This window comes from Phyllostomus hastatus, unplaced genomic scaffold (genome assembly GCF_019186645.2).
Source record: "Phyllostomus hastatus isolate PE091 unplaced genomic scaffold, TTU_PhHast_1.1 phas_scaffold_60, whole genome shotgun sequence".
Taxonomy (NCBI): Eukaryota; Metazoa; Chordata; class Mammalia; order Chiroptera; family Phyllostomidae; genus Phyllostomus; species Phyllostomus hastatus.
The window spans coordinates 377,774-392,854 of NW_025334038.1; the positions used below are offsets into that span (position 1 = coordinate 377,774).

Here is a 15,081-nt window from a genome sequence, read left to right on the forward strand (position 1 = left end):
TTCCAACTCCAGGATGGTATTACAATCTGGGGAGCCATACATGGGCCATCTTTCCCCATAGTTTAAAGCATAGGTAGGCAAAACGCTGTTGCAATAAAAATCTAATTCCTCCTTACTCATTGGAGAATGGCTGTACCTATTCCAGTTCACTAGAATTCTATCCATAAAGTGATCCCTAGGAGCCAACACAGGATAGCCTTTGTCAGACTAGAAGTACCACAGGCCCAATACAATGAACAGAAAAATCCAGGCAATCTAGGAACACACAAACAAAACTTGAATCCACAACTTTATCTCACAAGCAGACTTTGGGTTCTCATCTTCTCCCAACTCATGCTGTGGATTGTGGTCCTCAAACTGTGACCTCTCAGAACTCTGATGCTCCTTATCAGAATTATAAGAATTCTTGTAATTCTGACCTCATGGCCTTTCTAGGGACCTGCGTGCAAGGCCAGAGGGCTAAACAGCACCTTCCAAGGCTTGGGTGGACCTCACACTCTCTTATAGCCTATCTTTTTCCAGACGCATTTCCTTAATGACCCCCTTAAGCTCAGGTAGCTCTTGCTCAGAACCCTGTTCATGGTTCCTAGAGCAATCCTCAGTGGATGCTGGACCATGGCATACAGAGTTTGGATGGTCACCCTTGGACACAGTTGCAAACTCAAATGATCCCCCTTGGATACTGGTTCGTGGCCTTCAGAACTCAGATGGTCACCCTTGGACCCCAGTTCCTGGCCTTCAGGACCAGAGCCATTCCTATGAGAACCCAGTTGCATAGAGAACCTGACTGGTGCAGTGTCCCTGCAGAACCTAACCTGAAGAGCATGCCCAGCCCACCACCTTGCCTGGGTCTGAGATGGCAGAAAGGTCATGTGCCATATCCAAAATGGCAGAGTACCCACCTGATCCATCCAAGATGACAGAGCAATTACGTACCACCCACAAGATGGCAAAGCAACTATGTGACACCTCCAAGATGGTGGAGAGTCCATGTGCAACCCACAAGATGGCAGCTTGCTCATATGACTCATGGTACAGCACTCACATGACCTACCCAAAATGGCAAAGCACCCTTGCAGCTTAGTGTCCAACCCCCAACATGCATGTAGGTTCAACTTACAGAGTCTAAGGGTTACCTTCCTCCCCAAACCTGTTTCCCTATACCATTTTGGTGTTCCTGGTGGCCAGTACCTTGAGCTTGTTTTCCTGGGGTTCAAGGCAGTTCCCTGAGACTGAGACAGCCATGCTCCAGAGGTCAGTCTGCACCATGTGTCTGGAACCTGAGTACAGATTCCCTTAGTCCCATCTGAGTCACCAAAACTGTAACTGAGCAAACTGGGGCCATTCACATGGTGCCTTGATGCATGACCCAACAATTAGTGTTGATGAAAATAGGTTTCTATTTACAGGATTCCAATCTCAGAGGGGCTGAAAGCACTTCTGCTTAGAGCCCTGTTCTCCTATGAGACGCAGCACTTCCCTTACTCCCCACCAGGCCATAAGCTAAAAACATACCCTGAAGTTCTCCATATCCTTATTTGTTTTTAAGCCAGTTGCACAAACAGTTGTCCATTCTCTCTGGAAGACACATTCATGGGTTTCAGAATCACCACCCTCTCGCAGCAGGTCTTTCCTTCAGGATCTGGGATACGTTGTTCTCAACTTTCATATAGTAGTCCAGGAAACTGTGCTGTTACACTGGATTATGGTGGAGTTCAGGAAGGCACATGTCCCAAGAGAGTGGCCTCTCCATATGTTCTTCAGAGAAGCAGAAGTCAGCATTCCTCATTAAAAGTTCTGCATTCCAGGCATCTCCCATGAATCCTTGGTTAGGCAGGTTTCCGCAATTCCCAGCTCCATCAGCTTTGCCACCATATTCTTCAAGCAGGTTTCCCAGCAGGTCTCCTCTTTCCTACTCAGCTCTTTCCTTACTACAGACCACATACTTCCTTCCTTGCTACACCAGGCCATATGGTGAAAACTTGACTACAAATTGCATAGCTGCTTCCCCTCTCAGACCTTGTGGCCAAATCCCTCATGGCTGCCTGCTCAAAGGAGCAGACGTAGCTCCTTTCTCACTATAGATAGTATGGTGGAATCTCTCTTCCCTCTCTCTCCACCCACCCTTACTTTAAATGCTGACCCAGAGCTTCCCACGTTACCTTATATCTGGCTCATCCTACAATGTGCTACTTTTGCCAGTCCCCCCTATCTTCTACCTTCTTTCAACTGCCATCTTTAGTCAGGGCAAGAGTATCCTATTACACAGAAGCCTCTGCCTTCCTGACTCTCTTGCAGGTGCTGTATAAGTTCCTCCCCGCCCCCTCCGGCTACCAGGAATCACTGTGCATTCTGAAAATCACTATGCCTTTTGCTCAGGACACAGCTATCAACCAGCAATTAACTTGCTATTGTTATGAAAAGTATCTTAACCTCTGTATCATTCCCTTCCCCTGTCTCCCAGCCATGAGCTGTGAGAATATGCTTTGCTACTCTGAGAACCCCCCAGTTCTGTACCCCATTACAGAGAGATCTTTTTCACAAGAGTTAGCACAAGTGTCTCCTTCCTTAGAAAGGTCTCTGAACTTCTCCCGCCATCCCAACCTTAACTTCTCTCTCCCTCCTTTGTGCTCTTATAACAGTGTTCCTATTCTGACTCTGCTCTCTGACCTCTTGTTTACTTTCCAATCTCCACTAAGATAAAGAAACTCCTGGAAGGAAGGAAAGAAAGCTGATTTATCTTCAAGATTCCCCAGGGAAAGCCAATGCTCTGTACAGAGGAAACACTGTCAGTGTTGATAGAATCAAGAGGATAATGCTGGAGGACATCTCATATTCCTGGGTGTGGAGACTATCTTGGAGAGGTTATTAGCTTTTCAAAACCTCTATTTCCTCAGAGCACTGGAGGTAATGGATTTTCCTTACAGACTTACTGAGAGGACTCTGCAGGTGTGAGTTAAGCACAGTTGGTGTTTAATAAATATGGTCCTACTAGATGGGAGCAGGACTAGATGGGAGCCAGGTATCGGGGGTCTGTCACACTCACTGACCTGGACAAATGGACCCTGGTTCAGTAATAAATATCCACCTTTCCACAAAACGAAAGGAAGGGAAGTGGGTGGGTTTAAATGAGGGAGGCTGGCTCTTGCAGATGGGACAAAGGAGGAAGAATGAGTATCTCACTGGTGTCTCCAGTCCCAGGTACTGCCTTGTGAGCTTCCATATATGAGGAAGGCCCTTGCCAAATCTAGTTTGGGAGTAAGGTCAATGATTAGGTCTATACAGAAGCTGAGTCCACCAAGCCCCAACCTTGATTTTTCCCTCCTCCTTCTTTCCCAACCATCTCCTGCTGCTTTTCCTGTGGGGCCTGAGCAGGGGGAAAGCATTGCCAGAGGATGGGGTGCCAGCACACTTAGCCTCTGCACCCCAATGCCCCAGTGACATAAAGCTCAGTTCACCATGGCCTCAGCTCTACACAGAAAAGTTCTTTGGTGCTTTCTTCCTTGACAGGGCAACCAGAGAGGCCTCAGTTCAAAAAGGAAAATTGTTCCTTTACCCATTCACTCATCATTAATAATATTTATAAAACACCTACAAAGTGTCAGACTCTTCTATGAGGTATAATTTGCTTTTATACAGTTTCACAAGCACTCCAGGCCTCAGTCCCATCCAATCGTCTCCCTTGCCTGTCATCTCCTTTTCTTGAGTCTGGGCACTGGCACTCCCCTAACTACCAGGCCCTCCCACCAAATGACCCACTGATAGAGTCTTCACTGAGATTCTGCATCAGAACTTGAGCCCAATGGGGGAAATGGGCTCAAAAGATCAAAAAATGCAAAACAGAAAACAATGATAAGCATCCTCCCACCCTTTGCAATAAATTGCAGACATTTTCAAAAAGAGAATTAATTACAAGTGAGATGTTGCTGGTAGAGATGTGTGTACACTGGCAATGTGTTTTTAGAAAGCAATTTTTCAATAGCATTAAGAACCTTAAAATGCTTATATTTTTGATGTAGTAATTTTATTTCTGAGGCTCTAGCTTAAAGAAAGAATTCTAAATGTAATAATAGCTTTCAGAACCAAAATATCAATTGTCATCATATTAGTAATGTCAAAAAATAACAATCTAAATGCTTAACAAATACAAATCCATAAATTGTATTTCTGAAAAGTTTATCACAATATGACCAAATGATGGTTGTTGAAATAAGTGAAAACAGCTACACCCAATATTTACTATACAGTTTGCTGATAGCTCTCAAGACAAAAGTCATGAATATGCTGAGAAAGGAAGAAAATACACTCATTTTAATACTAATCTTTGGATAAAAAAACAGAATTTTTTTCTTCTACTTTTCTATATTTTACAAATTACCTATTATCTAGTATACTTTTATAATTGAATAATAATAACAAATCTAATTTTTAAGGAAGAAAATACACCAGAGTACTTTATATTAATCAGAAGTTTCAGACCACAGGTCTCTTTTAGCAGTAGAATTAACCTGAGTTTATCTTGTGCAATTCTTTTCCATTTTACAGATGAGGAAACTGCATTTAAAGAGGGAATTGTCTTCACCCCAACCCTGTGTCCCTGCCCCTTGTCTGTTCTCCCATCCACACAACGTCAGAGAATGAGTAATCACAGTGTGGCACCTACTAGTCAGTTTTTAACATCTCGGTGAGTTAAAGAGATCTAAGATTAAGGTGGCTGCTTCCAGGAAGTGATGGACATTCCACATTCCTGTGGATGGGGAAACGGGAGTTGGGAAATGCTTAGTGTCATGTCTATGTGGAGGCCTTTCTTCTGAGCTGGTCCTTCTCCTTCCAAGGCACATCTCAGGCCACGTAGTCCTTAATAACTGCCTGTGCGCTTGCCCTCTTTCTTCATTGCAACCTATCTTCCACTCCTCTGTCCCATCTCAGCGTCCTTGCATTTACTGGACTTCCTGCTTGGAATGCTGTCCTCTCTGTTCACAGAGATCTGCAGCCAATTAACTCATGCTTAGCCTTTGGATAGCTGCAGCTCCCTTCCTCCAGGAAGTGTCCCCTGACCCCTAGACCAGATTATACATTCTTTGTTCTTTTCCCCTATGGAGGGGTAACTACTGTAACTAAATAACCAGCTACCTACTGTGTGCAAATGTTTGTTTTCTCCTCCAGACCCCAGGGCCTTGGGGAATCATTTACTCAGCATTTCTGATACAAACCAGACTGGCAGACACTGAGTGTTCAATCACATTCAATGAATAAATGAAAGTTATTGATTCTGCCAGCAGGACCAGAGGGCAAGGGCTGTGGGCTCCTTTCCCTGTCTTCTCCCTGGGACTGCCAAAAACCATTCTCTCCCATGGTACTAGAAAAAGCAAATGAACTGTCCCTTATTTATTGATGCTTTCGTTCTTCCAATAGATGTTTATTAAGAATGTGTCATGTACTATTCCAGGCACTGAAAATTCATATAGTCAGTGACCATAACATCAAAATCCTTGCTTTCAGATTATATTCTATATTTAGGGAGACAGAAGACTATGCTGTTAACGGTTGGTAGAGCCAGAAGTGTTGGGGAAGAAGTGGAGGTGGGGTACAGTTTTTAAAGAGAATGATTGGGAAAGGTCTTCATGAGAAGATGACAGTTGAGCAAACACCTGTATGATGTAACAGAGCAAGCTATGAAGTAATCTGGTAGAGCATTTTAGATACAATACAAGACACCTAGGAAACTCTGAACTTGAGAGGAACACTAAAATACTTGTTTTGGTATTTTAAAAATAAGGATGTCCCAAATACTGCATGAGACACACACTAAAAATTATTCATTGACTATCTGAATTTATATATTCTTATTAAAAATTTAAAACATAAGAATGTATTGCTATTATGATCTTTAAAGTATCAAAATTTTAAGACAAATGAACAGGAAGGAACCTTTAAGGAATCCTTAAACCTAAATATCAAAAATACAACTGAAAAACTACACCCAAATACAAAAAAAAAAACTATCCCCAACCAAGCTTCCCTGGAGGTAACCACTCTCTGAGGTAATCCTCAGTAACTTCCTGGATGTTACCCTCTTCCTCCTACTGTTATGCATGTATGCACATCTTCATATGTTTGCTAGGGCTGTTGTAAAGAAGTTCTACAGGCTGGGTGACTTAAACAAAAGAAATTTATTCTTTCACAATTCTGGCAGCTAGAAATTCAAGATCAAGGTGCCAGCAGGGCCATACTGTCTCTCTGCAGGACATAGGAGAGGATCCTTCCTTGCCTCTTCCAGTTTCTGATAGCCCCAGACATTTCTTGGCTGTGGCAGCATAACTTCTATCTTTGACTCATCTTCATGTCCTGTTCTTTCCAGGTGTCTGTGTCCAAATTTCCCTCTTCTAGAAGGACATTCATCATTGGATTAGGGCCTACCCTAATACAGTATATCCTCATTTTAGCTTGATTATATCTGAAAAATCCTATTTCCAAATAAGGTTACATTTATAGGTAGGTGCCAGGGATTAAGATTTCAACATATCTTTTGGGGGGACACAATTCAAGGCATAAGACTTAGCCTCAAGGACTGCAAACCATTCTGGGTTGTTGATTAACATAAAAATGCTTTATTAAATACATATACTAAAATACACAACTACTAAGTGTATAGTTCAATTATTTCTTATATATGTATGCATACCTGAAACCATTCCCTAGATTAAATTATAAAACATTTCTAGCACTTCAGAAGGTTCTGTTGAGTTCCATCTCTGTCATTAACTGCAGTGTTTTGGAATCATCAAGACCATTCTCATTTCTGACACAAGCTGCAAGTTTGCAGTTCCCTAACACAACCATTATGATAATTGACTAGGATGCTGAGAAATCACTGAAAGTTGTTATACTCATGGTTATGGCTTATTACAGCAAAAGGCTACAGATTAAAATCAGCCAGAGGAAGAAGCTCATAGGCAGAGTCCAGGAGAGTTCCATGCTTTGCGCTTCCAGTTGTCTTCTCCCAGTATTGTAGTGAACACTGCTAACTTCTCCCAGCAACATTGTGTAACAACAGGCACCAAGTTTTGCAAACTGGAGAAGCTCACCTGAACCTTGGTGTCCAGAGAATTTCTATAGGGGACTGGTCATGTAACTATGATTAACCACCTGCATGGCTGCCCTTAGCCCTCAGTCCCACTGAAGGTCAACTGATATTGTGTACCAAAGCCCCAGGCTATCACATGTTAAGACTATTCAGTGTAGCTTAACCAAAGGCCTCCAGGTAAACAAGGTCACTCTGAGTAGAAAGGACATTCCAAGAGTGGAGAGATCTCCCAGGAGCAAGGGCAAAGTTCAGACCTGCGTTTGGATTAGGTTAGATCTTTACTACACATTACCTTCCCAAAAGAAACAACTATTCTGACACCTGTTTCCATAGATTGGTTTTGCCTATTTTTGAACTTCTAAATGGAATCATGCAATAATTATTCTTTTTGTCTGGCTTCTTTTGCTTTACATGATGTCTGTGAGATTTGTCCCTTTCAAATCATGTATAGTATTCTATTACATGAATACATGATGTATTTCTAATCCTGATAAAACATTTTATTATTGATAATATAGATTGTTTCCAGTTTAAAACTATCTTAAATGAGAATGCTATGAACATTCTCATTGATACGTGGCAGATAAAAACACTTACTTCTGCTGGACAAATATTGCAGAGTAGATTTGCTGAATCACAGATAAACTTATATTCAGCTTTAATAGATACTGCCAGTTTTCCAAAGTGGGCATATTTTCTCCTCCCTTCCCGGTTTCTCTTTCTCAGTTGCTTTTGCTGTTTGTTCTCATCTTCACAATTCTAAGTGTTGTGTGTGCAGAGCTCAGTTCTTGAACCATGTCTCTCTTCCATCTATACTCACTTTCTTGGTGGTTTTGTCTAGTCTTATGGCTTTAAATACTGCTATGGACTAAATCACGCCCCTGGCCCCCAATTCACATGGTGAAGCCCTAACTCCCAATTGTGACTGTATTTGGAGACTGGGGTTTTAAGAAACAACTAAAGTTAATTGAGCTCATAGGTTTGCATCCTGACTTGGTATCATTGGTGGTCTTCTCTCCACATGCAAGGCCCTAAAAAAAGGCTAAGCTGGCACAGAAAGAAGGTGGCCATCTGCAAGCCAGGGAGAGAGCTCTCACCAGAGTCTTATCATGCAGGCACACTAATCTTGGACTCCTAGTCTCCAAAACAGTGAGACAATAAATGTCTGCTGTTTAAGCCACCAGTCTGTAGTATTTTCTTATGGTAGCCTGAGCTGACTAAGACAAATGCCATTTGTACATTATTTTCCAAATTTATATTTCAGACTCAGACTTCTCATTTAATTCAGTCTCACAAGTTAAAATGACTATTTGACATCTTTGCTTGGATAACTACTAGACATCTCAAAGTCAATGCGTAAAACTAAGCACATGATCTTTCACCAAATTGGGTCTCCCTTCAACTTCCTCTTCTCAGATAATGCTTAACCTTCTTCTACTAGTTGCTCTGGCAAAATACCAGGAGCTATCTTTTACTCCTGCCTTTCTCCCACAACACACCCAATTTATCAGCAAATCCTATTGGCTCTCTCTGCAAAATACATTTTTTAAATGGATTATTTCTCACTCTGACCATTGCCTCAATAGATATCTTTCATCTGAATCCTTGTAACTACCTCCAGCTCTGCCCTTATGCCTACTACAGTCATTCTCCACACAGAAAACAGAGTGATCCTATTAAAATGTTTGTCAGGTCAAAACCTTCCAATGGCTTCCCATTTCATTCAGAGTAAAAGGCAAAGACTTTCCTATGGTTTATAAAGCCTCAGATGGATGGTCTGACCTCTGCCTCCCTCTCTGACCCCATCTCCTGCTAATTTTTTTCTCATCCACCCCAGTCTAGCTATGTAACCAGAAAAGACACCAGTGTTCAGGCTGCCTGTCACTACCAAATCCAATAAGCAATGACAGCGATTGAATCCTTTATGGGCACTTTATTCAGATGGCCAGCGATCCGAGAAAATGGCAAGTTCATACCCTAACAAACCATCTTGCCTTCTTTTTCCTGGCCAGATCTTTCATAAGGGGTTGGGGGAGGACAAACAAGGTGCGGTGAGGGCTTTGATATTTAGGAAGGATTAGGTGAGCGAAGATGCAACATTCCTGTTCTTGGCAGTTAACTGTTCCCAAGGTGGGGGGATCACACAAAAGCCCCTGGATGCCTCCAACTTGTCCCCAGGTGGTGATCTCTAGCCAGTGCCCGAGGAGGTCGGCTGCTTTTCCCAGGAGCCAGGATGGGCTTTATCTGTAGTTTCTGAAACAAAAGCTTAACATACACATTACTTGCTACATTTATAACTTTTTACCTTAAGCTAAAATTTTCCAAGTCTTGAGCCCTCTATCAGCTACATAATCTCTGTATTTATACCTCATTCTTCAGTCTCATTTTTTGTATATATTTATATTTGCTCTTTTTTCCCCATAATAAGGTTTATAGTAAATTAATCTCTGTTATTTGTCTTTTCAAAGTACTAGTTTGGATTTTTTTTTGGCAGAATTTTAAGGTTTTATTAACACAAATACAATGTGCACACAATCTGTCTATTCATTTTCTTCACTGCGCAGCCTGGCATTGGGATTGGTGACTCTGATGGCCAAGCTGGGCTGCTCTTTCCACAATGGCTTTGCGGTTCTTTGAGGAGACGTTGTGAGCAATCTCAGCACAGTAAGATTTGTTGCACATCAGCAGCACTTCAAGCTCCTTGATGTTATGGACCAGGAACTTTCGAAAACCACTGGGCAGCATGTGCTTTGTTTTCTTGTTGCTCCCATAACCAATGTTGGGCATCAATATCTGGCCCTTGAATCTTCTGCGCACCCTATTGTCAATACCTCTGGGTTTCCGCCAGTTCTGCTTAATTTTGACATAACAGTCTGACTGGTGCCGAATGAACTTCTTGGTCCTCTTTTTGACAATATTGGGTTTCACGAGGGGTCTGAGGGCTGCCATGGTGCCGAGTAAGAGATGGCTGCCACCTCCGTAGGCAGCGCCGAGGAAGAGAGAGGACTAGTTTGGATTTATTGATTGCTGCTTTTTTTATCCTTCTCTTCCTACTCTGGTTTATTTTCCACTCCATTAGCCTCAAAATTTACTAATTCTTTCCTCCTTATTTATTTTGGTCTATGTTGTTGCTCTTTTTTTAGTTTCTTAATGTGATAATTAAATTATTTTATACTTCATCTTTCTTCTTTGATCTCGTATTCAGTAATGAACTAACTGTAACTGACATGTTTTGCTTTGCTCTGCTCTGCTTTTGATGTGTTTCCTACAGGTTTTGTTACCACATATTTTTTTATCACTTAAAAGATAATTTGCAATTTCATAGTTGATATTTTGTACAGTAGGGGGAAAAAAACTCTCCCTCTAACCTCTTAGGTTTAGTGCCTAAGGCCAGCAAATCAAATTGATAAAAGACATTAACAGGATTTTTTAAAAAGCAGATCAGCCCTGGCTGGTGTAGCTCAGTGGATTGAGCGCTGGCTGTGAACCAAAGTGTCACAGGTTCGATTCCCATTCAGGGTACATGCCTGGGTTGCAGGCCATGACCCCCAGCAACCACACACTGATGTTTCTCTCTATCTCTCTATCTCCCTCCCTTCCCTCTCTAAAAATAAATAAATAAAATCTTTAAAAAAAGATCTAATTACCCATCTATGCACAAAAAAAGGCTGCAGATTAAAATCAGCCAGAGGAAGAAAATAGGCTGAGTCCAGGAGAGTTCCATGCTTTGTGTTCCATGCCTGTTCACAAACAAATGTGACCCAGAAAGGCAGTTAGAATTCAGGGCTTATATACCATCTTAATGAAGGGTGATAAAGTGTGGAGAAGAGGCTAGACAAAGTATGGAGAAGAGGCTAGAAGAGGCTAGGGGTCTGGGAATTTGGGGGGGTAAATTATAGAAGGAGACAAGAAAATATATAGTAAATAGGGTTGGTTAGTAATGTTTGTTATGCAAATAAGAGCCATCTCAGATGAGGAGAGTTGCTGCTTGTCTCAGGAGTAGTTCTCTTCCTACTGCAAGACAGGAAACACCTTTACAGCCAGAAATTTGTAATTCATTTACATTACATTTACTTACATTTTAATAAACATATTACGTTATATTACTTACATTAAAATTTATTTACAAAAGGAAATTTATACCTAGTTTTAAACACAAAAAGTGGAGGGCAGAGAGCTATTTGCTTTCAGCTCAAAAAAGTTCTTAGGCCCAAGTGGCGTATTTTGGAACCACTACACTGATCCCCTTCATATGCTTATAATTATTGAGGAGTGTATTCATTTTCTTAAGATTTTATTTATTTATTTTTAGAGAGAGGGGAAGGGAGGAAGAAAGAGAGAGAGAGAGAAACACCGATGTGAAAGAGAAACCTTGATTGGTTACCTTCTGCCCCATTTGGAGACCAAACCTGCAATTTAGGCACATGCTGGACTGGGAATTGAACCAGTGCCCTTTCTTTCACTTTTGGAGATGATGTCCAACCAACTGAGTCACAATGGTCAGCATGAGGAGAGCATTTCTTAATTTCTAAGTAGTTAACACCTCTCTGTTTACTTTTGTAAAATTATTTTATATTTTTAAAGATGTTATTTATTTATTTTAGAGAGGGAAGGGAGGGAGAAAGAGAGAGAGAGAGAAACATCAATGTGCGGTTGCTGGGGATCATGGACTGCAACCCAGGCATGTACCCTGACTGGGAATCAAACCTGTGACACTTTGGTTCGTAGCCCGTGCTCAATCCACTGAGCTATTCCAGCCAGGGCTAAATTATTTTTAATATATTGAAATATGATCAGAAAAATAAGGCTACCACTTTTTAAAGTTTGTTCAGTATTACTTTGTTTGCCAAAGATTTCATGAATTTTGGTAAATAATCCGTGGACGTAAAAAATTTATATATGAGAGACATCCCTCTATATGTCTATTAAGTTGTAAATAAATTACATTATTTACTCTCAGTACATTATTAACTTATTTTTATCTACTAGCAGTATATTTAATATTTTTTCTTTTAAACATATTTATCTGTTTATTTATTTATTTATTTAGTTTTAGAGAGAGGGGAAGAGAGGGAAAAAAAAGAAAGAGAAACATCAATGCTAGAAGGAAACATCAATCAGTTGCCTCTTGTACATCCCTCAATCAGAGACTAAACCCACAAACTAAGCATGTGCTCTGACCAGCAATCGAACCAGTGACATTTTGCTTGGCAGGATGATGCCCAACCAAGCCACACCAGTCAGGGTTAATAGTGTTTTTTTTATGTATTCTGTACCTAAGTTGTTTAGTGCATACAGGTTTATAACTAATATACCATCCTCATTAATTGTGTCTTTTTAAAAATATATTTTATTGATTATGCTATTACAGTTGTCCTATTTTCCCCCTTCACTCCCCTACTCCCTGCACACCCTCTCCCACCCACATTCCCCCCCTTTAGTTCATATCCATGTCATACTTATAAGTTCTTTAGCTTCTACATTTTCCATACTATTCTTACCCTCCCACTCTCTATTTTCTACCTACCATCTATGCTACTTCTTCTCTGTACTTTTCCCTCCTCTCCCCCACTCCCACTTCCCTGTTGCTAACCCTCCATGTGATCTCCATTTCTGTGGTTCTGTTCCTGTTCTAGTTGTTTGCTTGGTTTGCTTCTGTTTTTGTTTTAGGTGTGGTTGTTAATAATTGTGAGTTTGCTGTCATTTTACTATACATATTTTTTTATCTTCTTTTTCTTAGGTAAGTCCCTTTAACATTTCATATAATAAGGGCTTGGTAATGATGAACTCCTTTAACTTGACCTTATCTGAGAAGCACTTTATCTGCCCTTCCATTCTAAATGAAAGCTTTGCTGGATAGAGCAATCTGGGATGTAGGTCCTTGCCTTGCATGACTTGGAATACTTCTTTACAGCCCCTTCTTGCCTGTAAGGTCTCTTGAGAAATCAGCTGACAGCCTGATGGGAACTCCTTTGTAGATGACTGCCTCCTTATCTGTTGCTGCTTCTAGGATTCTCTCCTTCATTTTTACCTTGGCTAATGTAATTCTGATGTGCCTTGGTGTGTTCCTCCTTGGGTCCAACTTCTTTGGGATGCTCTAAGCTTCCTGGACTTCCTGGAAGTCTATTTCCTTTGCCAGAATGGCGAAGTTCTCCTTTATTATTTGTTCAAGTAAGTTTTGCACTTGTTGCTCTTCCACTTCTCCTTCTGGTACCCCTATAATTTGGATGTTGAAAAGTTTAACGATGTCCCAGAGGTTCCTAAGACTCTCCTCATTTTTTTTGAATTCTGGTTTCTTCCTTCTTTTCTGTTTGGTTGTTTCTTTCTTTCTTCTGGTCCACTCCACTGATTTGAGTCCCAGTTTTGTTCCCATTACTATTAGTTCCCTGTACATTTTCCTTTATTTCACCTAGGGTAGCCTTCATTTTTTCATCTAATTTGCAACCAAATTCAACCAAATCTGTGAGCATCCTGATCACCAGTGCATCATTTGAACTGTGCATCTGATAGGTTGGCTATTTCTTTGTTCCTTAGTTGTATTTTTTCTGAAGCTTTGATCTGTTCTTTCGTTTGGGCCATTTTTTTTTTGTCTTGATGTGCCTGTTATGTAGTAAGGGGTGGAGCCTTAGGTTTTCACTCAGGTGGGTCAACCCAGTTGCTGTGCTGTGACACTGTATGTGGAGCAGGGGTCCAAAAGGAAACAATGGCGCTTCCTCTGCTCTCTACTGGATTTCAGTCACTTCCCCCTCTTCCCCCAAGCAAACTGGGCCCTTCTGGTGCTGATTCCCATGTGGGTGGGTTTATGTACATTCTAGGACCCTGTGGGTCTCTCCAACAAACTCTCCTGTGAAGCTGGGAGTCTCTCCTGGCACCTCAACTCCCAAAGGTGTTTCCAAGTAGTGTTTTGAGACTTTATTTCTCTGTGCTGGGACCCTGGGTTGTGTGGTCTGTCTTGCTCCCCAGCTTCCCCTGGTTTATCTGTGTGTGAATGTGGGACCAACCTGTTTGCCAGCCGCCTTGCATGCTGCTCCCATTCCACAATCTGCCACCTTGCTGGGTCCACTCACTGTTGTCTTGTGCGCCCAGGGTCCGTCAGCCACCTTCTTGCCCTGAGTCCACCAGGCTGTTCCAACTCTGCCCCTCCTACTGGTCTGGATGAATGTGTCTACTTTAACTCCTTGGTTGTCACATCTCCATACAGTTCAATTCTCTGTCATTACTGGTTGTTTTTTTGCTTCTAAATTTTTGTTGTCCTTATTTTGTTTTTGCAAGGAGGCACAGTGTTTCTACCTATGCCTCCATCTTGGCCAGAAGTTCAGTTTTTTGATCCATTCGTTTACTCATTGGGCACTTAGGTTCCTCCCAGCTCTTGGCTATTGTAAATTGTGCTTCTATTAACATTGGGGTACATGAGTTCTTGTGGACTGGTGTTTCAGGGTTCTTAGGGAATAATCCTAGTGGTGGAATTGCTGGGTCAAAAGGGAGTATCATTTTTAGTTTTCTGAGAAAATTCCATACTGTTTTCCATCATAGCTGAATCAGTCTGCATACCCACCAAAAGAGCACTAGGGTCCCATTTTCTCCACAGCCTCTCCAACACTGGTTGTTTGTTGCTTTGTTTATGATGGCCATTCTCACTGATGTGAAGTGGTATTGCATTGTGGTTTTAATTTACATCTCTCTGATGGCTAGTGATGCTAACCATCTTTTCATATGTCTCTGAACCCTCTTTATGTCCTCGTTGGAGAAGTGTCTGTTCAGGTCTTTTGCCAATTTTGTAACTGGGTTGTTTGTTTTCCTGGAGTGGAGTTGTGTGAGTTCTTTATATATTTTGGAGATCAAACCTTTCTCAGAGGTATCATTGGAAAATATGTTTTCCCATGTATTTGGTTCTCTTTTCACTTTAATACTGTTTTCTTTAGCCATGCAAAAGCTTTTTAATTTGATGAGGTCCTATTTGTTTATTCTTTCTTCTATGTCCCTTGCTCTAGGGG

The 15,081-nt window shown here is 41.4% G+C and overlaps 1 protein-coding gene across 1 annotated transcript; it reads right to left on the reverse strand.

The window, feature by feature from the left end:
- Positions 1-9,567: 9,567 nt before the first annotated feature.
- On the reverse strand, positions 9,568-10,073 carry LOC123810434 (60S ribosomal protein L32-like). Its single transcript, XM_045826182.1, has one exon. The coding sequence runs from the start codon at positions 10,034-10,036 to the stop codon at positions 9,641-9,643; it is 396 nt and encodes a 131-aa protein (XP_045682138.1). The 5' UTR covers positions 10,037-10,073; the 3' UTR covers positions 9,568-9,640.
- Between the last annotated feature and the right edge of the window lie 5,008 nt (positions 10,074-15,081).